The 23,566-nt window shown below is 52.3% G+C and overlaps 9 protein-coding genes across 9 annotated transcripts; 5 read left to right on the top strand and 4 right to left on the bottom strand.

The window, feature by feature from the left end:
* Positions 1–67: 67 nt before the first annotated feature.
* Positions 68–1,433, top strand: BKA58DRAFT_445984 (ornithine decarboxylase antizyme-domain-containing protein; the record flags this gene model as incomplete). The annotated part of the gene is made up of 4 exons (XM_046174169.1): positions 68–213; positions 248–251; positions 302–762; positions 817–1,433. The coding sequence occupies 4 exons, from the start codon at positions 68–70 to the stop codon at positions 1,025–1,027; spliced, it is 822 nt and encodes a 273-aa protein (XP_046030609.1). The 3' UTR covers positions 1,028–1,433.
* On the bottom strand, positions 1,433–3,991 carry BKA58DRAFT_7064 (uncharacterized protein). Its single transcript, XM_046175758.1, has one exon. The coding sequence runs from the start codon at positions 3,939–3,941 to the stop codon at positions 1,539–1,541; it is 2,403 nt and encodes an 800-aa protein (XP_046030608.1). The 5' UTR covers positions 3,942–3,991; the 3' UTR covers positions 1,433–1,538.
* Positions 3,992–4,327: 336 nt separating this feature from the next.
* Positions 4,328–9,184, top strand: BKA58DRAFT_433498 (uncharacterized protein; the record flags this gene model as incomplete). Its single annotated transcript, XM_046173195.1, has 1 exon — positions 4,328–9,184. The coding sequence occupies one exon, from the start codon at positions 4,328–4,330 to the stop codon at positions 9,182–9,184; it is 4,857 nt and encodes a 1,618-aa protein (XP_046030607.1).
* A 151-nt stretch (positions 9,185–9,335) lies between these two features.
* On the top strand, positions 9,336–11,174 carry BKA58DRAFT_7044 (thioredoxin-like protein). The gene is made up of 2 exons (XM_046175752.1): positions 9,336–10,581; positions 10,651–11,174. The coding sequence occupies exons 1-2, from the start codon at positions 9,486–9,488 to the stop codon at positions 11,004–11,006; spliced, it is 1,452 nt and encodes a 483-aa protein (XP_046030606.1). The 5' UTR covers positions 9,336–9,485; the 3' UTR covers positions 11,007–11,174.
* BKA58DRAFT_7045 (yippee zinc-binding/DNA-binding /Mis18, centromere assembly-domain-containing protein) lies at positions 11,175–12,270 on the bottom strand. The gene has a single exon (XM_046175753.1). It carries the CDS (start codon positions 12,038–12,040, stop codon positions 11,342–11,344), a length of 699 nt encoding a protein of 232 aa, XP_046030605.1. The 5' UTR covers positions 12,041–12,270; the 3' UTR covers positions 11,175–11,341.
* A 302-nt stretch (positions 12,271–12,572) lies between these two features.
* On the top strand, positions 12,573–13,509 carry BKA58DRAFT_372058 (uncharacterized protein). The gene has a single exon (XM_046169092.1). The coding sequence runs from the start codon at positions 12,676–12,678 to the stop codon at positions 13,027–13,029; it is 354 nt and encodes a 117-aa protein (XP_046030604.1). The 5' UTR covers positions 12,573–12,675; the 3' UTR covers positions 13,030–13,509.
* Positions 13,510–14,774: 1,265 nt separating this feature from the next.
* BKA58DRAFT_7016 (exoglucanase-like protein 1 precursor) lies at positions 14,775–16,746 on the bottom strand. Its single transcript, XM_046175750.1, has 5 exons — positions 16,089–16,746; positions 15,891–16,026; positions 15,721–15,841; positions 15,331–15,673; positions 14,775–15,279 (listed from the first exon to the last, which is right to left on the bottom strand). Exons 1-5 carry the CDS (start codon positions 16,509–16,511, stop codon positions 14,932–14,934), a joined length of 1,371 nt encoding a protein of 456 aa, XP_046030603.1. The 5' UTR covers positions 16,512–16,746; the 3' UTR covers positions 14,775–14,931.
* Positions 16,747–18,706: 1,960 nt separating this feature from the next.
* BKA58DRAFT_350034 (uncharacterized protein) lies at positions 18,707–21,200 on the top strand. Its single transcript, XM_046168504.1, has 3 exons — positions 18,707–19,311; positions 19,365–20,311; positions 20,362–21,200. The coding sequence occupies exons 1-3, from the start codon at positions 18,802–18,804 to the stop codon at positions 21,098–21,100; spliced, it is 2,196 nt and encodes a 731-aa protein (XP_046030602.1). The 5' UTR covers positions 18,707–18,801; the 3' UTR covers positions 21,101–21,200.
* BKA58DRAFT_425514 (uncharacterized protein) lies at positions 21,199–22,813 on the bottom strand. The gene is made up of 2 exons (XM_046172933.1): positions 21,753–22,813; positions 21,199–21,584 (listed from the first exon to the last, which is right to left on the bottom strand). Exons 1-2 carry the CDS (start codon positions 22,777–22,779, stop codon positions 21,412–21,414), a joined length of 1,200 nt encoding a protein of 399 aa, XP_046030601.1. The 5' UTR covers positions 22,780–22,813; the 3' UTR covers positions 21,199–21,411.
* Positions 22,814–23,566: the final 753 nt, after the last annotated feature.

The following is a 23,566-nucleotide window of genomic DNA, read 5'->3' as shown; positions in this document are numbered from 1 at the left end:
CACTACCGTCGTCGACACCACTATCCCACTACACCAATACCGAACCAACCGTGGCAATACTGTAGCAATGGCGATGACGAAACGAAGCAGTAGTAGTATGAGTAGTAATAGTAGCATTCACTCGTACTCGTCCGCGAGCAATGTCCGCGCTAGCTGCTACTCCGTAAACGCCGCTACCGCCAGCCTTCACGGCTTCCATTACTCCACTACCCCGTCTGCCGGGGCCGGGTGGTGTTCCTGAGGTCAGCTCGGTATGTCCACGCCTTACTTTCCATGCAGGAACCACTACTAACACGCACAGGGAATTCCATCACCCCCTTCAAGTCCCCCCCTCGCCGCCAAAAATGCGTCCACCGCCCAAGGTGGCAAGGCGCGCAGAGGGGGGGCAGCATATACCATCACGGGAGAGTGTGAGAGACTCTTCTGCGAGACACTGCGATCTGTATTCCTGGGTGAGGGGAGCCAGCATCGCCAGAACTCGCTAGTGATGGGTATGCCATATGACAACACTACGACTGCGACCACCGCTATCACCAACGACTACGGTATCGATGCTCGTCGCTACTCGGACTCTTCGACCGAATCTGCTGCGCCTGGAACGGTGCGGTTCGAGGAGGAGAAGGGTGCGATAGCCGACTACATTGAGATGTGGGACTACGTTGGTGGCATTAGGTTCCGGAGTTTCGTTGCTCAGAAGGAAGACGAGAGGGCCATGTTCATCTTTTTCGATGAATCCGTCATCAACGGGGATTTGAAAGCAGGGTAGGTCACCGACATTCGCGTCGTCTTCGGTACCACTTTACTAACGTTCTGCAGTCTCATGGCCCTTCTCGAACTCTGCGAAGTCGACTACTTCTCCTGCGACCGACTCGTCCTGTGCATCGACCGCCACGTCGACCAAGCTGCTCTGGCCAACGTCACCAAGGATCTGGGCTGGATCGGCTTCGGCCTTACAACGCTCGACGAGTTCAGCCAGGGCGAAGAGTTGACAAGCAAGAAATGGTTGTTCATGGATATGGAGATATAAACGTACTGAGAAGATGGGAACGTGGTTAGGGTTCTTGGTGTCTGTCGCTACAACACAGCATATGGTCCGAGTTTCTCTTTTCCTGGGGAGTTCCGCATGACGGACTGGGGCGTTGGTTCTTCTTCCTAAGTAGCACGCATGGAGTCCGGTCGCTTGGCTATGTGTATGGTTTCCTAGCAGGGTGTTTGTAGTTGAATGCAATATTTGTAACCAGGTTCTATCAGTACTCTGTGACGTGCCAATTTCTCTGCCAGTGTATGCCAGAGCCTGCCTCGCCGTGCGACTAAAGAACAAATGCATGTATACATCCGTCAAGTAGATGATATCCAGGAACGCGGCTTGTCGTGCGCCTTCATTCCTATTCTTTTACTACCACATTCCAACTCGCCGTTCAGTGCGTGTCCAAATACATTATCCAACCCAAGCGCTACGATGATGAATTCCCGGTCTCACTAACACCGCCTTCCATGTGGCGATATACACACGGGAGTGGTTTGTCGCCTTCGCGACTCTATCCATCGACGGTCGCCATCTCAGCCATCTCAGCATCAACATCCGCCGTGCCGCCAAACTCATCCACCTCCCCATCAACCTCCATGCGCTCGACTTCGGCTCTACCTTCCAACGCGCGCATAGCCGGGTTGTCAGTCCCACTAATTCCATGAGCCTCCTTCTTGCGCTGATGAGCCTCCAGATCTTCCAGCGACCACGACGAATGGCCTTCTTGTTCTGCTCGGCTGAATGGGACACTCATGTCTTTCAAGAAGGCCTTTGCTGCGCCTACAGCCTGATCGATGGATAGCTTTGTGCTCTTGGCGTCAAGACCTTGTTGGATCCATTTTGGGAGTTGGGTTTGCTTCTTGTTGAAGCGTTTGTCTGCCAGGACCATGATTCCGTAGTCGTCTTTACCACGGATGACGCGACCTAGGCATTGGGCTGCGTGGCGCATGGCGTCGAAGGAGAGGAAGTCTGCTTCTTTGATGCGGTAGGTTTCTCTCAGGAACTCTAGTCGGGCTTTTAGGATCCTGGATTCCGTGTATTGGTATGGTACACCCATGCACAGCACAGAGCGGCCGTAATGGTGGTCAAAATCGATTCCTTCGCTGACCTTTCCTCGCGCGACACAGAGGAGGACGGCGCCGCGGCCGTTGTTGCAGGCTGTGCGGAAGGTTTCTAGCGCGAGGGCGGTTTCTTGTGCGTCGGGCGTTTCGACGAGGATGAGTTTGTACTTCCAGACTGTGTCGAGGATTTCCATGCCTTGCCATGCTGAGATGATGCTCTCCATGTAGAGATATGACGGGAAGAATACGACGACGCCGTCTGGCGTCAGTTTGCAGAACTCGATGAGCAGATTGCCAAAATTTCGCTGCACTTGCAAGTCGTTGCGGTGTTCGAATTGCGATGTGACTTGGTTCTGGTCGTTGCCACGATCGACGATCATGGGTAGGAATGTCTTTCGTGTGAGTGTCATGGTGAATGACTCTTGAACAACGGTATTAAAGTTGAGCATGCGTGGGTACATGTCGAGCGGAGACATGGTTCCGGAAGTAACGATAACGGAGTAGAAGCGCTCGAAGACGGGTTTGATGGCTATGGCCGCGTCTAAGCAAGTGAGATGTAGAACAGGGTTTGGTACTGTTGCCGTCGCTGATTCGAAGGGCTCAATGATTAAGAGGAAGCCGGTCTCGTATGTGGCTACTAGCGTGGCGAAGGTAGCGACCTCCTGGAGCGGCTGGTAGTCTTCAATATTAGTGAGTTCCAAGGTTCGGACAAGTGATGTCAAACGCTCAGCGCAGAATCGGAGTGGTTTCCGCTCGATGAAGGTCAAGTCTTTGCAATGTTTGAGAAAGTCTGGTGGTGTGTCTGCGACGACGTTGAGCACCTTCATGCGCGTCTTGAGGTACTCGATGAAGCGCTTGAGGAAGGCAACAAAGTGCTCCGCTCGCCGTATGTTACCGGGCACGGCTTCTGTGAGGAGATCGTCTGGTAATGCTGGATTAGCCATGAAGGCGTCTTCGTTTCGCGCTTCATCGGCAGCTCTGAGACCTTCGACTAGCTTCGCGTATTCATTTTGCAATTTGGCCGCGTCACTAGTCTTCATTTCTGTAATCTTGCGATCAAGGTTGTTGACACCTTTGGTAGCTTTCCGGAGTACATCCTCGGTAAGATCGATGCTGAGAGATTCGATGCAAACGTTGTCGATGTTGTGGGCTTCGTCGAAAACGACGATGCAGTCTTTGGATAGTTCTTTGGATACTCTGTCTGCGATCTTGGGATCTAAGAGGTAATGGTAGGAGTAGATGATGACGTTGCAATAGGGCATCATTCTCCGGGCTGTAAAGTAAGGACACTGTTTCTGCTGCTCACCATACTTCAGTATGCCATCGAAAGTCCACACACCAGCCGGTATGAGATTGTGAGGTTCCAGAAGATCCAAGTTCTCGTGGTACACGCAAAGCTCGACATCCTCGCCGCGCTCCCTTTTCTCTTTCACAAAGCCAGCAGTCAAGCTGCGACATCTCGCGTCTACTACGGTCCCGCTCTTTTCTCGCTTGACGGACGGGTGCAGACAGAGGTTTTTCCGACTGGTCAATCCAAGACCCCTAAATTCTTCCTCGTAGCCCAGCTCGGTAGTGCGGTATTTCATCAGCGCCTTAAGTTCAGCCAAGGCCTTTTCGATCTCGGACATGGTACGCGAACAGTAGATCAGCTTGCGTTTTTCAGGATAGTGCTGCTGGTAAGCGACGATGAGTGAGAGCAGAGAAATGGTTTTGCCCGTTCCTGAAGGCATCTCGAGGACACAGTGGCCACCCTGATCCAGGGTGCGCTTGAGATCGCACATGTAGGCATATTGCTCTGGATATACTCGGGGATATGGGAATAGCACTGGGAGGTTATCGATATAGAACCTCATATTGATGGTCCACCGCCCGCGCGGATTTGGTTGTAGCGGAAGGGAGTTGGTGGAAATGAAGAGAAGTTGCAAGTGTGCGTTGCCTCCAGACGAAGTTCGGTCGCGGTCAGCGCGACAACACTAAGACGGATTGGGCCTGGCCAAAGGGCAGGGATGTCCCACCGTCTTCCGCTACCCACAGTTGGTGCCGTCATCAAGCAGAGCCGCATATTTCGCGTAATCCGTAAACCTCTGCCATGGTGACTGGCGTGCAACTGTGTGTTTCTTTTGTACTTGGATACGTAGCTGCAGCCGGCTTTGCCTTGTTCCGTCGTCACAAAAACGTTCCGCCCACCTCCCACCTCGAGCCTCGACCGCGAGTGACGCTGCCGTTACCCAACCCCGCCATGTCAAAGCGTGCAGCAAAGGCGCAGGCGAGCAGTGCGCGGGCGGCCACGACATCCTCCTTCGGCGCATTCGGCGGCGCATCAGCAGCCTTCAGCGCGAGCACATCGCCCCTGTCCTACGTGTCCGAGCCCCCAGACCTCTCCGCCATCTCCGACCCGAACGTCGTCGTCTACTTCCGCAACCTGTCCAAGAAAGACAGCACTACCAAGGCAAAGGCGCTGGAGGACATACAATCCTACATATCGTCACTGCAAGGGCCAGTCGAAGAGGGCCTGCTCGAGGCATGGATCAAGATATACCCGCGAACCTCCATCGACAATGCGAAAGCCGTTCGCCAGAATGCCCACCTCGTCCACGGCCAATTCGCCGTATCCGCCGGCAAGCGCATAGCACGACACATGCCTAAGAGCGTGGCAGCATGGTTATGTGGTCTCTATGACAGCGACCGATCCGTAGTAGACGCGACGCAGACCTCGCTCCGACAAGTCTTCAACACGCCCGAAAAGTTACAGAGCATTCGGAAGGTCTACCAGCAATCCATACTAGAATACTGTCGCGATGCAGTGGACAAGGAGAGCACGGCGACTCTGAGTGACGAGCGGATAGTCAGCAAAGATGACGCCGAAGCAAAGTACAGCCGTGTCATTTCTGCATGCATATCCTTACTGGGCAGCCTGTTGACCAACTTGCAGCCCGAGGAGATCTCCAAGTACCACGCCGACTACGAGACTCTGATTCACGACAAGAAGCTGTGGCAGTTTGCTTCATACAATGACGCTGGCATACGGCGCGCAGTGCACCGTCTTCTCAGGACATGCGTTGCGAAGGAGGATGCTGCTATCCAGGAGAATCTCGATACCCTGAGCAAAGCCTACCTAGCGGAGGGACTCAACTCCGATCAGACCGGTTCTGTCGGCGATTACGTCGAGTCTCTGACCCTTCTCACTTCCAAACATCCCTCCGTGTGGACGACCGACTACAAGAGCAAGACCGGGGTGGACAGGCGTCTACGGCAATTCCTGAAGAAGGGTTCTCAACTAGGACCTCGTGATACTTGGGGCCGCATACCTGAGCTGTTGAAGATCATACCAAAGGAAGTCCTGCCACAATCCAGTACTGACTCCGCGGAGCTGCTGAACGCTCTACACGGTGGCATTATTCGCAAGGACGAGCCAAAGTACAACCATGAAGCGGGATTCCGGGCATACCTGGAAGTAGCTGGATATCTGACCCAGCGATTAAGTGATGAGAAGACCAAGCTCCTCCAGGAGATGGTGTTGCCGATCATAACGCAGTACCTCCGACCGTCGCTAGAGACCTCGCATTGGGCTGTGCCGTCCAATGCTTCAGGGCTGCTCTCTAAAGCATTAGAGATTGAAGGAATGGCTGTTGTGCTGGAAGAGCAATGGCCTACCTTCTCACAGCAATTGATCGACGCCATCAAAACCCTGGCTCCCGAGCAATCGAAAGATTACGAAAAGTCTCAGACCAGCGTCATTCAGCACGCCACGCACTTTGCTACTATACAGGATCAAGCGCTTACGATTCAGAATCTGGCGACGCTACGATCGGTCTTTTCCCAAGCTTGCTCGTCGATAGCCGCGGAAGCTCTAGAAGTACTGAAGAACCGAAATGGAAAGCCATATGGTGCAGCGGGCACCATTGCGGTTCTGTCGAAACGAAATCCTAGCCTGATCTCGTCCACCCAATTCGAACAAGATTTAGAGTCATTCATACAACAGGATCTTCCGGGTCTGGTGCTGTCCCCTTCGTCTTCATATCTGATTGACATACTGTACACCAAGTCCGATCGCGCGTATTTCAAGGACGCATGGAGCGCGTCGCTCAAGACTGTTCTCAAAGAGACAGATTCTCCGGCGAAGACCAAAGCGCTTGAAGCAATCCTTACCTCGTCAAGGATTCCACCCTCCTTCGATCTTGCAACCTCGGACCCTGAGTTGCAGAAGTACATTACTGCAAACGTACGCGAGGCCGTAGAAGGCTCTAACGAATGGGACTCCTTCAACCGCATGCTTCAATCGCCGGCGAAAATACTATCTACGGAAACAACAGACGAGATCCTCGCTTACATGACGGAAACCCTTTCACTATCGCATCAGGCTCCATACTCATTGCAGGGCCTACGCCAAATAGTCAAATCAAACCCGCCGATGCTCCGTGAGTTTGTCGCTAGCTCACATGGGTCCGGCCTTCTGCAAGGCTTGCTCCTTGCCTCAGAATCCCCGGATGACGAGGTGGCGCAGGGTGCTAAAGCTGTAAACGCTTCTATCCAGACGATACTCTCGTCTGGATCTGATTCCAAACAATCTATCTATAATCTCGTCCAACAAGGGCTGCGAGATGCTACTCCCACATCGGTATCAGTCGAGACTCTGGTCGACTTGGCAAAACAGTCTGTCAAGGCGGGTGGTGATTGGAATGAGATTGCTAAAGTGTTTCCAAGCATCGAAGACTGGAATTCATCTCTTGAGCCATTTCTCAATGCTGCGCCAAAATCATCTTTGGCCATTACAAACCCCCTTGGTGGCGCCGTATATCTGGTGAAAGATGGACAGATGCCTTCTACGATCAGGACCATGTCACGGGACGCCGATGGCTACTCTCCTGCATACAGAATCACGCAATATGTGGCGAGGCTTTTCAAGAGCCCCGACTATTTCTCCATGGACAAGGTTCCTTCTGAACTCCGGGATACTTATCTTCGTAACATCGCGGTTGCCGTACAACTTGCAGATGACAACCTTGGTCTCGCTGGCGCAAACGGCTTCTGGACACACTACAACTCAGATGTTGAAGCTGACGCTATGACCTTCATCTCAGATGCCCAGTCTCTTGTGACACACGAACGAAAGAAGCTTGTCGCAATGTGGTCAAAAGACGATGCCGATGCTTCGCTATTGTCATGGGCGGCCAAACTCTTGGCGAGCATAGAGGCCAGCGCAACATCTCCGGCGTACTATTACGCACGAGCGTACGCTATTGTGATCGCTGACACCATTGAGATCGCTGGTTGGAAAAGTTCACAAACCGCTCAACTTCAGGAAACGCTCAAGACGACGCGAGGCACGAAAAACGTTCTCCAGCTTCTTGCATTATTGAACGCTTTCAAAGAGCCATTGTCGTATGCAAAGTCGTGTGAGCGCATGTGCAATGAAATCATCGCTGATCTAACCGCTATTGATGCCTTACAAAGGTCGCAGGAGGCACTACAGCAGCTTGTTCTGTTGAACAGTGTTATGGACCAAGAGGGCATCTTGGAAAGCATCGCTGGTCCTCGTCTTATGCGGTTCGTGCAGCACGTCATACCCTGGTTGCAAGAAGAAACACTTTCTCGTCCTGTGAGGGCCGAACTGTGTCGCGCGTTAACAGTTTTGCTTCCGTTGGTCGGCGACATGTACGGCGAGCACTGGGCTGGCATTTTAAGTGCACTTGCCGGAATCTGGGAGACCACAAAGGAGCTAGAGTCCAACGAGTCCGGCATGGATAGCCCGATTCCTCTCGTGCACGCATCCCTAAAGCTATACGCACAGCTCCGAACTTTGACGCAAGCTGAAGAGCCCAACGACGATCTCCTCGACGCTTGGAAAGAGAACGAGCAACCAGTTGCTGATGGGCTTATCAACATCCTGAAGCATTCGCAGCACTTTCCGGATGAGTTCCATCAGCCGCTCAAGATGGTTAATGATGTGTTAGCGCGCCAGATATCCAAGGTATCGCTCAAGCATCTTGAGTCCACGGAAGAGCTTTTCCCTCTTCTCTACGTGGAATCGCAACCTGTTCAGCAGACTGCCTTCGACATCCTGCACAAGCAGATTCCCGCAGCTCAGGAGCAGATATCCATCGATGCAGCATTGGAGAAGACTACCGCGCGTTTACCCGAGGAGTTGCTATCTCTGATCATCGATGCGCCTAGGGTTGCGGCGATTGCCGATGCCAACTTTGAACGCAGTGTGCCGTTGCCGTTGCGCGGTTATCTGTTAAGCTGGTTGCTGGTGTTCGATCACCTGGAACATGCATCCTTCAAGGTTAAGAATGATTACGTTGAGCACATTCGCGAAGGTGAATACCTTCCCGGTCTGCTTGATTTCATGTTCGACTTCCTTGGCCACGCGCACAACAAGCCGGTCGACGTCTCCAAACTTGACATCACGACATACGAAGCAGATATTGAGCCTCCGAAGCGCGATCTGCAGTGGTTACTTACGCACTTGTATTTCCTGTGTCTGCGCGACGTTCCATCTCTGACAAAGACCTGGTTTAAGAGCTGCAAGTCGCGCGCCATAGTCGTTACGCTCGAGCCTTGGACGGAGAAGTACGTGTCGCCACCTGTCATTGTGGCCGCCCTCAACGCAGTCAACACATGGTCGGAGGAACAAGCTGCATCCGAGCCTGATTCAGCGTTCGCGGTTAAGGTTGTCAATCGCGCGCGCGAGATCACTGCGTCCTATGTTGTTGACGAACAGACTATGGCGATGCGGATCTCTCTGCCTGCTGCGTTCCCTCTCGCAAACGCGCACATTGAAGGCCTGAATCGCGTCGCTGTCAATGAACAGAAGTGGCAATCATGGCTGAGGACTTCGTTGGGAGCTATCACGATCTTCAACGGCAGCCTGATTGATGCGCTGACAACATTCAAGAGGAACGTCGATGGAGCGCTCAAGGGCCAGAGCGAATGCGCGATTTGCTATAGTATTGTCGGATCGGATCGCAAACTGCCCGACAAGAAGTGTCACACATGCAAGAACTTGTTCCATGGTGTTTGTCTGTTCAAGTGGTTCAAGAGCAGTGATAGCTCGAGCTGTCCTCTCTGCAGAACTAGCTTCAACTATGCATAGACTAGAGGATTCGATCACGTGTGGTAGACTACAACATCATTCGCAAGAGGTAGATACTACAAAATATCAATTTTCCGAGTCAGTGTCCATGATAGAAGGTGTTGGTGTTCCTGCGCGTAGGATGAACCTCGGCTGTACCTGAGTTTACCCCACACTCAAGCTACAGCATACCGAACTGAAGCGCACAAGTCGCCCAAGCTTACGCATGGTTGTCCTCTGTAAGCTAACTCATCTTCATACATTCTTCTGTACTGCGACCTGACAAATAACCGTCTTCTACCACCCAACCTCCACCACCACCATGTCACCCACCCTAGAGTTCAACTACGACATCTCCTGCCCCTTCGCCTACATAGCCTCCACACGCGTCCAATCCCTCGCCCAACGCACTTCCTCAACCCTGACCTACAAACCCGTCCTCCTAGGCGCCATCTACCGCGCAACATCCGCGCCCCAAGGCGCCGGCGGCTCTGCCTCCGATGTCTTCAACTCCGCCAAAAAGGCCGTCACAGCACAGGGCATGCAACGCACACTACGCAGATACAACATCCGGTACAACCCACCGCCCCAGCATCCGCGGAAGACTGTCAATGCGCTCCGTCTATTGTACTGTGTGAAGGACCAGGAAAGGAGGAGGCTGCTTACGGATAGGCTGTTTCAAGCTTACTGGGTAGACGGCCAAGATGTAAATTCTAACACGACGCTTTTGCAGATTGCGAGAGAGTGTGGGGTGGAAGGGTTTGGAGAGGAGTGTTTTGCTGACGTGGAGGCGAGGAGAGAGTTAGAGAAGAGTACGGAAGACGCGATCCAGAGAGGTGCTTTTGGTGTTCCCGGCTTCTGGATCCCGGATGCGGTGTGGACGGGGGTTGATGGCGAGGAGAAGAAAGGGAGGTTCTTTTGGGGACAGGATCGTATGCATTTTGTTGAGGCGACGTTGAATGCTCTTTCATCCTCTGCTTCGGCTGGTAAAGGGTGGAGTAGTGTCGCGGCACTCAAGAGTCTGATGCCACGCTGTATCCCTAGGAATACTCCTCACGGTCAGGTCAAGCTGGAGTTTTGGTTCGATTTCAGCAGTCCTTGGGCGTTTCTCGGGTACACGCAACTGGAAAGACTAAAGAGTACTTTTGGATCAGGGCTGGAGGTTGTCATGAAGCCGTTTTTGCTGGGCATATTGTTCAGAGAGATTGGTGCACCGAACCTACCAGGTTCGGCGATTAGTCCTGCGAAGGCGATGTGGTCGAGACAAGATCACGCGGATTGGACGGAGTATTGGAATGCTATTAGTACACAGGATGGTGGTCGACAGGTCAAGTTCCATTGGGCGGATACGTTTCCCATTCGGACACCGACTGTCTTGAGGGTTGCTATCGTGGAGCCGGGCACTACGAAGTTGCTGTGTAAGTTGCACTTTCGTCTGCTGTTTAGTACATATCCTACGTACCATGCGATATGCTAATCAGGCACAGTCGAAGCATGCTGGTCCCACAACCGAAACGTCTCCGACGATTCTGTCCTCCGCACTGTTCTTGACGAGGGCGGTTTCAATGGTGCTGACCTCATCGCGCGCGCGAACGAAGCCGCGGTCAAAGCCAAACTACGGGCTTTGACTGCAGAGGCAAAGGACTTGGGCCTTTGTGGTGTGCCTACATATCGTGTGCTGAGACAGACGAACGGTGGAGAGTGGACAGCAGTTGGCGGGTTGGTGTGGGGACAGGACGAGATCAATGTTGTGGAGGACCTGATCGCTGGGTGGAATCCAGAGAGTTCGAGTGGGGTTGCTGAGGTAGCGAAGGGAGAGAAGGGTGCGAGTGCGAAGTTGTAAACACGGCATAGTGGTTATTCTAGAAAAGAGAAAATGTCGAAGTCTCAATGGCTTACTTCGCTAATTCATGGCTCACGAGACATTAGTGCATAGTGAGATTTACTTGGTAGTGGGTGACGATCAAATTATCGTAGTGTTGTACCATGGCACATACACATGTCGTTTAATAAAAGCAAACCATTACACCAAAACCATGCGCCTTTCCTGGGTATCAAAAGTGGAAGTGTATCTATCTTTCCGGGGTATCTGTTCGTCTCTTGTGTCGGGTTGCAGGGTATGCGTCGCAGTATACGCTCAAGAGCATTCGTACTGTGGATATAGAAGGGTCGACAAGCTCATACCGACAAGTCAATGTCACCGTAGGCACGGCGCTTCCTCCTCTTACTCGCAAGTTGGGGGCTCCAGATGCCGCTGAAGAGGTCCTCGCATTCGTCTTCGTCCTGCGAATCGAACTCGATGTCCTCTTCCTTCTTCTCCAGCACCATGCCGTTGTCCTCCTCTTCTACGCTCTCGTCCCACTCCGCGCCTTTGACGACTCTCTTCGTCTCCAATATGAACTTACCGACTTTGTACTTTTGAGTCTCTTCGGCAGCATCGACATATTTCCACCCTAGGACGATACCACAGCTGCGACAGCTGATATCGGATACGGTGTGGGCGCCAGTCACTAGCTGACGAGCGTGGGCTTTATGCGTCAAGGTGTTTGGTAGGTCGCCCGCCTTCCACCCTGTCGCTGACATGTCACCACCAGCAAATGCGCTGGATGCCGATGGTGGTCCTACAAGGTATGCGCGACCATGACGTCCAGTGAACCCTTTGCTTATGATGGCTGACGTGGGGACGAGGTCGGCTAGGCACTTCTGACAGCGCAGATGTGAGTTGGGTTGGGCTGTCAAGAAAGAGGTCGGTTGTGGTGGAGACGAGGACGGAGATGTGGAGGCGGTCGAGGTGCTGATGGCAGAGCTTCGGCGGCGGCGAAAGGGAAGGCTAGGGAATAGGTAGAGAGGGAATGGTTGCGTTGGTGAGCTCGGCATGGTGTACTACAGAGGGTTGACCGGAGTATCAGAGAGTGATATAGCGATGCGTCTATCGCCTGGCGCTATGGGAGTCGAATACAATCAGTTGGGGCCTTTGCTTTTGCTGCTTAGTGGAGATCGTGACGTGAGAACGGTGTAGGTGGTGCCGCTCGATAAACGTCCGGCCGGCGTTGGCTCGACTAGGATGGAAAAAGTGAGTACACGTTTCGCCAATAACCAGCAACGAGGCTCTTGGTCTTTAAACTCGAGACAACTAAGACGCTCCCTGGGGAGGCTGTCCGCCTTTGCTTTGAGGCGTGTCGACGCGAAGGAGCAGATGACGCGCCGAAGACGGATGCGGAAATGTTGCGATAAGCGATGAGCGATAAGGGGCGCCACAGCCGAGGAAGCGGGGGTGGCGGGGCAGAGCAGATGTCGCACCTCAAGCTCTGAACATCGACGGGGCGACCAAACTTGGATGCGTTCAAACTTTTGGTTTATCATGTGGCAGAGAGCAGAAGTCTTAATAAACAGAAGCAGAGCGATAGACGGCGGTGAGTATCACGTTCTTGCGATCACCCGGCGAAGGTTGCAGCCAATACTTATGCGTCACCGGATCATGCGACCCTCAAACCCGGACGTGTCGTCACGAGATGCGCTGGCGCTCTCCGATTGTGCCCGGGCAGTACTTCCACTACATTTGGTGTACTGTATCTTTGCTGTATCCTTGCCATGCTTCGCGGATCCTGGTATCTCCTCTGACTGGCCCAATCGCCAGCAGACGCACCGTCGGTGTTGGTGTGAGGGTTACAGTTCATCGACGCCTTATGACCATCTACCATATGGTGTCCGGCATACTTGATGCTGGGGTCCTTTCGTCCCCACAGGATCTCAAACTTCAGGTACCAGCACGTCAAGGAGTATCGACGAACCAACAACGCGTCACATCTTCCACACGGTCTTCAAGCATCTTCGGTAGATGCTGCAGGCAACTACTGGCTATGTAGCAGTGGAGGAGATGCTAGGCGAAGAGTACGCTGATCTGCTAGCAACGATAGCTACGGATTGGGCCAAATCAAGGCAAATTCCGAAGAAGAGATACAAGCTAGGCACGCAAGAATATGACAAGAGAGAGCATGAAAGTATTTGTATTCGGTCATGTGAGAACGGATTGCGTTTACTTCATACGAAGCAGACGCTCATGTCGATATCTCGTGAAAATGAACTTGGTTGGACCATGCGACATCAGACTCTGGTGTACCGAGACGAACGCTCAAGATTAAAGAAAGAAGATCATCATCCATGACATGAGAGGTCCTGCTTCTAGATACAGGATCAGTCGCTGTGATCTCTGGGCGCATTCATTACCTTAACCACGAGCTGCTTGATCTTCATCTGAACCACCTTCCTGCAAGCAAGGTAGTTCCGCCCGTGTCTCATCGTATAGCTGGGCAATGTAGTCTTTATCTTCCCTCCATGTCTTAGCATATATCCCACGGATGACATAGGCATCGTTGACAGTCAGTACCCTAGCGCGACCGCGTATAAACATGACTTGACACAGTCAGAGAACAGCGCGTAGCACTTGCCCTACCTTGATGCCATCTTGATCGCGAATGATGGTATTCGCCAGATCCATAGGTTCTATAGCTTTGACGCAAGTCAGAATGAGCCTTGTGCACACTGGTGCCACGAAATAGAGCTGAAGAATACCGTGTTGCTTTGCGGTTTCGTAAGCGTCACTCACAGCCCTGGTAAACACCGCCATATTGTACAAAATCGTACGTTCAAGCGTGCGGTTCCTTGATTCGTCCAATGCAGGTCACATGCGGGCATCTGTATACCGGAGATCCCCGAAAGCAAAGCGAAGAAGCAGTTCTGAACCAGAGCCTTGGCCGCAAATTTCATGGTTGTGTAGGAAGCGGAGAGCAGAATGTAAGCCCAAGGAAACGTATTGAGGGTGAAGATAATGGCAGTTGTCGCACTTGAATGCTTGTTGCTGAGGTGTCTGAATGAAGATAGTGTGCATGGCGAACGTGTAATTAGGTTTCTCAAACGTATACCACAGTTGTTCGTATCACTGCGTTCGCACCGCGGCAGCGGTTACTTCATCTTCGCCGGCCTCGATTGCGTCGTACTTATCCCATTACATGCGATGGATCGCCTCTAGGCCAAGTTCCACCTCCTGGTAGCTCAGCTCGATACGATACTTGGACATAATTTGTGTCAGATCAGGGTAGTTTGGGTCTTCGCCATGCGGAACGGGGTTCGGAAGCTGCCACAAGCGGCGTTGGATGCTGGGTGTTCCGTCGACTATTGTCGTTAAGGCCCTCGAAGTTGTCCGAACATGGACCAGATCGCGAAAATCTGGCAAACGGTTCAAAATGTTTTCCGCAAGCTCTGGTATGGCCAACGCAGTTTGCGACGCACTGGATGCTGGCTGATCCGGCCGCGCATTTGATTGTTGTGATGTTTCTGCGAGCTGTAGGTCCACAGCCATGGTGTTATCTGCAGTTGACAGGTGCTGTAAAGGGGAGGGTTAGACAATGATATGGAAGATCTGATTCCGCTCCATGCGATCTTTCAACGGGCTGAGTAGGGATAAAATTCAAAAGCATTCTTCCTACGAGCTAACAGCAGCCCATTGTGCCCTGACCAGCATCTCACTGTGCGTACACACATCCAAAGGTGAAAGCGCCAGAACCGTGTGTGCGCATTTGTGAACAAATCTTCATAGCCTGGAGTGTGTTAAGGACTGTACAGCGTTGATTGATTTGTCTCTGATCATAATGAAGCGAATGACGTGATCAGACAGATTTATGTACAAGCGACACCCGGTCAGGTGCGTAGAGCCAGAGCCAGAGAGACAGTGAAAGCAACCACGAAGTTCATCGTGTGCCCCGATAGACTCAAGCAGGCTGCGCGAAAGTGCTGCCGATGGGCCCGAACTTGATGTTCGAGAAGATAACTTGCGCGTTCGGGTTGGCAGCCTCCACATCGGCTGGCACACCACTGTTGATGTCGCACTCGCCGCGAGCGACACCAGGCTGCTCCGGATCCTTGTCAGTAGGGTAGCTGCTGTCAAGCCAAAGCATATTGGCGTAATGGTCGTCCCAAAGACTCATGACGAGCACCATGCCCAAATTCATACCCCTGCCCATGGACTCCATGCCGCCGAACTCGTTGAAGGGGTAGACTTCCTCCTGGAAGACTTCCTTCTGCGTGTTGCACCATTCTTGGGTGATCGAGTTGCCTGTCTGCGCGATTGTCAGAGTGGACTTATACGGCTTAGTGATGTGAGTACATACCATGCCAGGGATTGTGGGCTCCGGGTTAGCGATGACTTTGCCGTTCTGCACATAGAAGCGCTTAATTTCGCTGAGCGATCCTCCAGATCCCAAGAACTGTGTGACGACTGTCACCTTCTTTGATGTGTCTACACCAGACTTGCCCTTGCCATAGAAGTCCCTTGCGCCGACACGGTATGGGTTGAAGTCGCAACCATTCGCATCGCAGGAGCCGGCGTAACGATCGAGCGAGTATGTTCCGCCACATGTATCGTCTGTGCAGACTGAGTAGCCTTCAGGTTGACAAGAGTGTGGGGTCACAGCCGTGGAGACCGAGTTTGCCTCCCAAATGTCCATCTCGGTACTGAGTTGCGTCAGAATGGGCCAGGCCGAGCAGAATGGCGTACTCACCAGCATGCACCATTCCTGCCAATACCCGCATTGGGGTCAGATTCGGATGCTTGCCAACCTTCTGCGTTGGCTTTGCCATCGATGTATTTCAGGTCTCGAGCACATTGAGCGTCACAGTAACCTGGGATGTATCAGCTCATGCTCTATGAATAGCAAATCTTGTGACTTACCAGTCCCGTACTTTGCACCGGGTGTACCGTGGCCCTTCTGGGGCATGGAAACGAAATACAACGCTCCATTGAGACCGCATGGCAACTGCGAGTTGTCGACGTCGAAGGTGAATTCATTTCCGATAAGGTTGAACATCTAAACAGCAAATAGCAATTATCAGCGTCTATGTCACATCTAGATCTGCTGCGCTGCCCTACCTCATAGTTGTTTGCATCTTTCATGAGGTACGTGCGTGATCCAATGTTGGTAGAGTATTGGTTCTTCGTAACGAATTTGAGAGTAAGAGCATTGCCAGAGGTCGTAATGCCGTAGGTACCGCGGTAGTCTGATCCTTCGATAGCACAGTTCTTGGTACATGCGGCGTTGGTCGCACACGCCGTGGTGTTCCACTCGTTGCCGTCGAAGCAATTGGTGTAGCCTCCAACAGCATGGAGCCAGCGCCAGTTAGCATCGATGACAATCTCTCCGTTGACGTTGGTGCAGCTATTGCCACCGCTGCCTGTGCAGCGCTGCCAGGTCATCTTTGGGTGGGTTTCGGACTGCTCCGTTCCAATGACCCAGGCGGATGCGCGGGAGGCGCAAACACCCAGGAACACTGCAAGGTTCGAAGTCGACAACATGATGAAAGAGAAGACTGTGAGCTGAATGAAGGATGTGGGATGTCACACCGTTACTGGAGTACATGATGCTGCCAACTTATAGGATCGTTTCACGACTTCGATCCTGGCCATGCTTGTGTACAAAGTACATAATGCATATTGCCCAGCCTCCAGAAGCCCGACAATGAGCTCATGCAATATGAAGAACTGATCATGCGATATTCTCTGACGGATTGATAGACATCTGGCCCGCCTTGGGAGTTGGGAACTCATTGATGGACGCGATTAGGCTGTCACTTCGTCGCACAGCTAGGTTTCCAAAACGATACCCCAATCATGTATATCTCGGCGTAGTGCGCTTCGTATGGATATTCCAATGTTGCCAAGTGATTATACTTCGGTATATGAGGTCAAGAGCCGTGGCGCTAAAGGTGCAGTGCGGGGTTAGCGTGCGAGCAACGAATTAAAGGTAGTGGTTTAATCCATTGCGAATGTACCGATGGCTAAGCATTCTTGGTGCCTTTCCCCGGACAATTTGTGTTCTTGGATCTCGCAAGGGCAATTTAAAGATGCACAGATGGCCAGGGTGTTTCGTGCATGCTGCAACACGTAGAGGGCGGGGTCGCGAATGGATAGTAATCAACTCAGTCCACCGCGTCAATCCAATTGGCGGTCCGTACGACTGCTCGTTGACACCAATACCATGGGATCCTTTGTTTTCTGGGATGCTCGAGTGTGTGACAAGCTGGAGAGAGGGTTCTCCCTCCGTGTGGAGATGCAATTTGGAGCCACCAAAGTGCCGCGTCGTCACAGGAGGAAGGGTATAGAGTGCCGAGGGCTTGGGCTCGAGGGTTCCATATGGCAACCAGACCAGTTATCGAACACTGTGATGTGTTTCGTCCCTTCAAGTATGTTGGTTTTACTTTGCCACCTGCAGCCCAGTGTGCTCGCAATCGCGACTTACTGAATTGTACAATCTCTGAAGGCTTGATCGAGTGTTGTCTTTGTTAGGTATAATCGATCCAAGGTGACCATCGTAACAGAAGGCTGCGTCTACGACAGTATCCGATCGCTAACTGCATTGCAGCATTACGGGGACCGGAAAGCCATGCGACGGATTCCCAACATAGGCGCATGCTAAAGTATGCCCCTGGTCGATCTGTTGCTTACGTTGGGAGAGAGCAGTTGAAGCTGAAGCTGCGCATCTGAATCGATCGTGACCGAAGCCCTGAGTGTAGGCAAGCTAGGTAGTTCTCATATATCTCGACCAAGGGTTCTTGTTGTAAGCGCCTCGATGCAACGTGGAATAACGATTGTGGAAGTACTGCTGAGAGAGCTCATCGTGCGGACGGCTGCGACGTCTTGAAGGCGGGAAAACCTGGCGATCATGTAAGCGTGGAGTTGTGGAATTATGACAGCATTTTGTGCATACTGTTTTCAAGTCCTTACTTTCGCGCATTGTTGCGCGTCATCCCAGAGGTCGAGATAGCTGTCGCGTCTACGAGTCTGTTGGTGCCGCGGGTGTGGATCTTCGCCTTGGCGCCACGCGCGTCATTGTTCTCATGGTCTTCTTCCAATCGCTCCTAGAGACACACTAACATCTCTCTCGATTCGCGCAAAGCTTTCAATTCAGAAACATGGACCTTCAACAACCCATATGATGAACACATGCGGGATCCGCCTGGCGTAGCCGATGAGATATGAGTGGAAGACTACTCGATCCTATCAACCCATCAACTTCCAATCTCCATCTACATTCGTGCCAGAGTCCACTAGCAGGATAAGGACCAATGATTTTCATGGTTCAGACAAAGCGCGATTAGGCTCATTGCCCTTCTTGTGGCACAGGATCTTTAATGGCTGCAATTTGGTAGACATACCAGCACCCTTGGCTCGAGCCTGGCGTGTCATCACAGTTCCCCACGTGCATAGCTACAACCTGAAAGCCATACCAGGTTCCCATCCCTCTCCGTTTCCCTCATGTTGATCCCGACGTCGAACCTTGCCCGGCCGTCTCACGTTTCAATAGCAGACATCGTTATTGGCCACTCAGCCAGCTTGACCTAACCGAAAGCAGCAGGCACACCATGCATCGCGCCCCTAGCGACAATGTCGCGTAGCTTTGTGGATTTTTCCTCGAAACATCGGAGCCCCGAAGAGCTATAGCGAGCATGGACTGCATATATTCAAGGATCAACGGGAGGTCTAGGTTCAGCCCATTACTTGGAGACAGTTAGAATATAAGACGACCTTGACGACCATTATATAGTGCCAGACTGCTTCCATTGATCTCACCAACGTCTACCATACCATGAAGCTGCTCACGGGATGCCTCGCATGGGCGACCGTGATTTTACCGTTTGTCGCGGCCCAGGACGCTAATGTTACTCTTGTCGCAGCAGCTACTGGATTCGAGGGCGATAATGCCAACTTCGTCTACGGCAAGTCGCCTCTATTGGTTATCAATGATGGGAGTGCTGCCGATGGTGGCGTCCGGATATTCTCTGTCTCCAATGCCTCGAGCTTCATGGAGAAGTCGCATCAAAAGACTGGTCGCTCGAAAATTGCAGTCGCTGTTCACGACATCGGTGGCAAAGATCTGATCGTCAACATCCCAGCCCCCGATTCTCTGATCAGGGTCTTCGACGCTCAGATTGGGAAGATGGTCGAAAGCAATGGCAAGAAGCAGCTGGGTGACTGGAGTACTGCGTGTGTATGGCGTAGTGGGAAGAGCGGAGAGAGTTACATCTTCCTGTTCGGAAAGAAGATGGTTGTGCAATTTTTGATTCGAAGCAACAAAAGCCGAGTCGAGATTCTGGAGGTACTGCTATCCTGGAAAAATGATATGTATCTTTAAAACTAATATAGCCCTAGGTTCACACCTTCCCAGTTGCTATTGAAGGCGAAACCTGCGCTGTATTCACGAATGGTCAGGTCTTCTTTTCGGCCGAAGATCGACCATTGTACTCTTTCCAGGCGTTAGAGTCTGTTCAGGCACCCGCAATCAAGACTGTGGCTGAAGACATCGAAGTGGCGGGGCTTGCTACTTATCATAGCGCGTCTGCCGACTATCTGTTCGTAGCCCACGACGAGGTCATCGATGTGTACGATTCCGACATCAAGCAGAAGGGAAGCATCTCATTGGGCGGTATCTCTGATCTCTCTATTGAGGGTTCGCTCTTCATCCTTCAATCTGCAGTGCCTGGGTATCCATCTGGCGCATTCGCATTCGCTTTCGAGGGAGAAGATGACACCGGAGTAGCTGTAGGTTCTCTGGACGGCGCGCTTACAGCCTTGGGCATTAAGCCAAACACCCAGTACAGTCCCAAGAGCAAGGATTGCAAGCACTGCGAAAGCTCCATCACCAAGAAGTGCTCCAACAGTGGTTTCGCTTCTGGCAAGGACTGTTCCTGCTTTGCCGGCTTTACAGGCCGCGACTGCTCAAAGACCACCTGCGAAAACGATTGTTCTGGTCACGGCAAGTGTACCGGCCCAAATGTCTGCAAATGCAAAGACGGATGGACTGGCCCAGACTGTTCGTTCGTTGCAGTCAAGGCGAAATACGAAACTGAGGCGAACGGTGGAGACGGCGACGATCCTGCGATTTGGATCCACCCCACTCGATCAGACCAAAGCAAGATCATTACGACCACCAAGTCGCAAGAAGGTGAGGGTTTTGGTGTCTTCGATCTGCAGGGAAAGCTTCTTCAGCATTTGACGGCTGAGGAGCCAAACAACGTCGATGTCATCTACAACTTCACGCTCGGTACCCGGAAGGTCGATCTGGCGTTTGCCGCATGCCGAGGTGACAACACCATGTGGTGAGTACCATTGCATGGTGTCTTAGAACATCTGCTAATTCATCGCCAAGCCTAGTGGAAGTGAACAGCACAGGCTACCTCAGCACCATTTCTGGTGGTAAACAATCCTTACCGGAAGACTACGAACCCTACGGCTCGTGTAACTACCGTTCCCAGACCACTGGCAAAGAGTACCTTTTCGTCAACAACAAAGAAGCGCAATACCTGCAGTACGAACTCACCGCAACCGCGAACGGCACCTTACACACCACGCTCGTCCGCGAGTTCCAAGGTGGCTCAGGCGGCCAAGTCGAAGGCTGCGTTGCCGACGAAGGCGCCGGCTATCTCTTCATCGGCGAAGAACCACTCGGCATCTGGCGCTACGAAGCCGAACCCACTGGCTCGAACACCGGTGTTCAAATTGCACAAGTAGGCGACGCAAGCGGTCTCCACGCCGACGTCGAGGGCATCACGCTTGTGCCAGCCAAGTCAGGTCCGGGCGGCTACATCATCGTCTCGTCGCAGGGCATCTCGGCATATTTGATCTACGAGCGCGCGCCACCGCACAAGTACGTAGAGACGTTCACTATCGTTGATAGCAAGGCGAAGGGTATCGACCACGTTAGTAACACGGATGGGTGTGCTGCTGTGGGCAACGCGCTCAACAAGGACTTTCCAAATGGGCTGTTTGTCACGCATGACGATGCTAATGAGCTGGCTGAAGGGGGTACTGCGAAAGAGGCGAGCTTCAAGTTGGTTAGTCTGGCGGATATACTGGGGAAAGAAAGGGTAGCAAAGTTAGGGTATTAGAGACGGTACCTTATACAAGGAGGAAACTGGACAGGTCATAAGAATAGATGAAGATGAAAACCTGCAAAGCGGGTAACTCAACGTCGATGTAGCCTCCAGGGTGTTCAGCTTTTCCCTAGGTCAACGTGGTGGTTTTGCAGCAGACTATGAAATCAGAGACGACTTCACCGTCATCCAGCGATTGATATGAGATCGGCCATACATGTTTGTACAGTGATACCAGTTCTGGTTGCCCGCTAGGACGACTTCCACTCTGCGTATGAGCAGTTGTCTTTCCACACATCTCAAACGCGATCACGACTCTTTGTCTCTCAAGACGTTAAATCCCTGATGCCGCCCGGCCATTCATTTCCCTTTACCCTCCGCCACAAGTCAGCTTGATTATCCCGCCGCTGCAGCATCTCCATCCAATCTAGCCGGCGCGGGCGGTCTTTGAAAGTGGCTATAAGGGTGTCTTCTTCAAAGTTCTTGATGGGCATGTCTTCTACGCATGTGTCATTAGTAAGGGTAACTCGAGGGAGCCGCCTAGTGGCACAATTCGTGTTGTAGCATACACGTCACTGAACGTTGAGAAGTATATTCTTCCTAAGTCATTGTATCCTCCTGGCTTGAAATAATTTTGCAGAAAGAAGCCATAGATTATTTCACTTACCGGGATAAGATCTGTTGAGGTGGAAACCGCGTACGATTTTATATTTCCAAGGGTCGAAATGCATGTTTGGCCAGAACTCTGTGGCGGGAGTACGCTGCCTCGTCACGCTACCAGACTTGTCGCCGTACTCCCACTCGGTGTTCTCGCCATATACCTCCGCAATGATGGTGATGTTGCCATGTCCGCATGTGTTCGCGTAACTGCGTAGCTGCGCTAGCTCCGTGTCGCGAATCGCGTTAGCCATATTGTCGTTAACCGTGCATCCGTATCTGACATCCATACCGCACTGGCCAGTCGGAATGTAATACCGTATCTGCCAGTCGGTCATGGTGTCTTTCGCCATGAGATCGACGAGATCTCTCATCGCAGCGATAGGGACGCAAGGGTGGTCTTTTGAGATCCTGGGCCAGAGTGAGAGGAGGTGATCTAGGTGTATCGTCGCACGCCGCTTGCCCAATTCGTGTTTCAGATATAGGTCCCAAGAGTGCGGAGTATAGTTCTTGATGGCTTGGTGAAGGGTTTCGAGCAAGGTGCCGATGTCCCACTCTTTTCCATTTGAATCAAGTAGACGGATGTTGTTGCTGTCGTCGTCGTCCTCATCATCGTCGCTTAAGTAACGGCTTCCTATGTTCAGCATAATTTCGATATGCAAGTGGAAATGCACCTCCATGAATTCCGTCAGTGAGGCTGCGATGGTGTCTGTTGTCTCTTTGCTCAAGCTGTAGTCCTCGTCAAGGACGCCCCCGTAGTTGTATTGCATTCCGGCCATGATGGGGACGTAGGCGACCTGCTTCTCGGTGAGGTAGTTCCGTGCTTTCTTGTAGACTTGTGAACATGCCTGTAGTAGAGCAATAAATGGGTCGGGCTTGTTGAGGTAGTATGGGTTTAAAGGTACGCCCTGATATTGCTTGTCGAGCGCAAGGTCGTAGATCTGGTTTTGCAGTTCGCCGGAGAGATCAAAGAATGTCTTGCGACCCGGAACGAGCGCTTTCGCATCTTTGGCGACGATGGTTAGGCGGCCTGTCATGATGAATGAGTCGATTGATGTTGCTTGGCTTTATCGTCCTCCGCTAATGGAGTTCATGCATGAGGTTGGTCGGGCAGAGGTAGTCGCAGGTGAGGTACAAGGCGCAGTGTCTGCAATTGCGAACTCTGAGCGGGAGGTCAGGCGAAGACAGTGAGCGCTAGCGAAAAAGGCGTGCTTTCACTTTCCCCTGCTGCGTGAGCTGCGTGATGCAAAGTCTGAGGTTCTTGGAAATGCGATACTTTTCTAGTTCGTGAGTATCTTTTTGCGTATGGGTCATATGAAATGCGGAAGGTGTCGTTGGCGGAAACCAGATCACCCCACGTGACTTTGACATTCATCCACAGGTCTCAAGCTGTAACGCAATGTTTCTTCCAAAGCAGAGACTCCCATACTCTTTCGATAAGACATTCCATGCGCCCGTTGAGTCTTGACTGCTGCAAAGAAGTCTGACGTCACCGCACCACTCCAGACTGTCGCAAGTCCCCTTCACCTCGCCTTCACCTCGTCCCGCACGTCCCCCTACCGCCGGCAGAACCACGGGCACCGGCGTGAGCACAGTTCACATGAAATCGGGACCACTCGTTCATCCGGCCGCTCTTGGCAGCCTGGCAGCCGACTATATAAACAGCGCTTGCTGCCTCCCTCCTACTATCAACTGCCCCCAGGGCTTGATCCCGACTAACCCGCAGCACTTACCCACAGCACCGCCTCCTCGACTGGCTTTCTGGAGCGCCTCCTGGATTTCTTTCGACTTCTGGACGGCCTTTCGGACTTCTGGACTCCTGGA

This window comes from Alternaria rosae (assembly GCF_020736505.1).
Source record: "Alternaria rosae strain MPI-PUGE-AT-0040 chromosome Unknown BKA58scaffold_1, whole genome shotgun sequence".
NCBI classification, from domain to species: Eukaryota; Fungi; Ascomycota; class Dothideomycetes; order Pleosporales; family Pleosporaceae; genus Alternaria; species Alternaria rosae.
The sequence above is the reverse complement of the archived record's forward strand: the minus strand, read 5'-3'. Positions and strand labels throughout refer to the sequence as shown.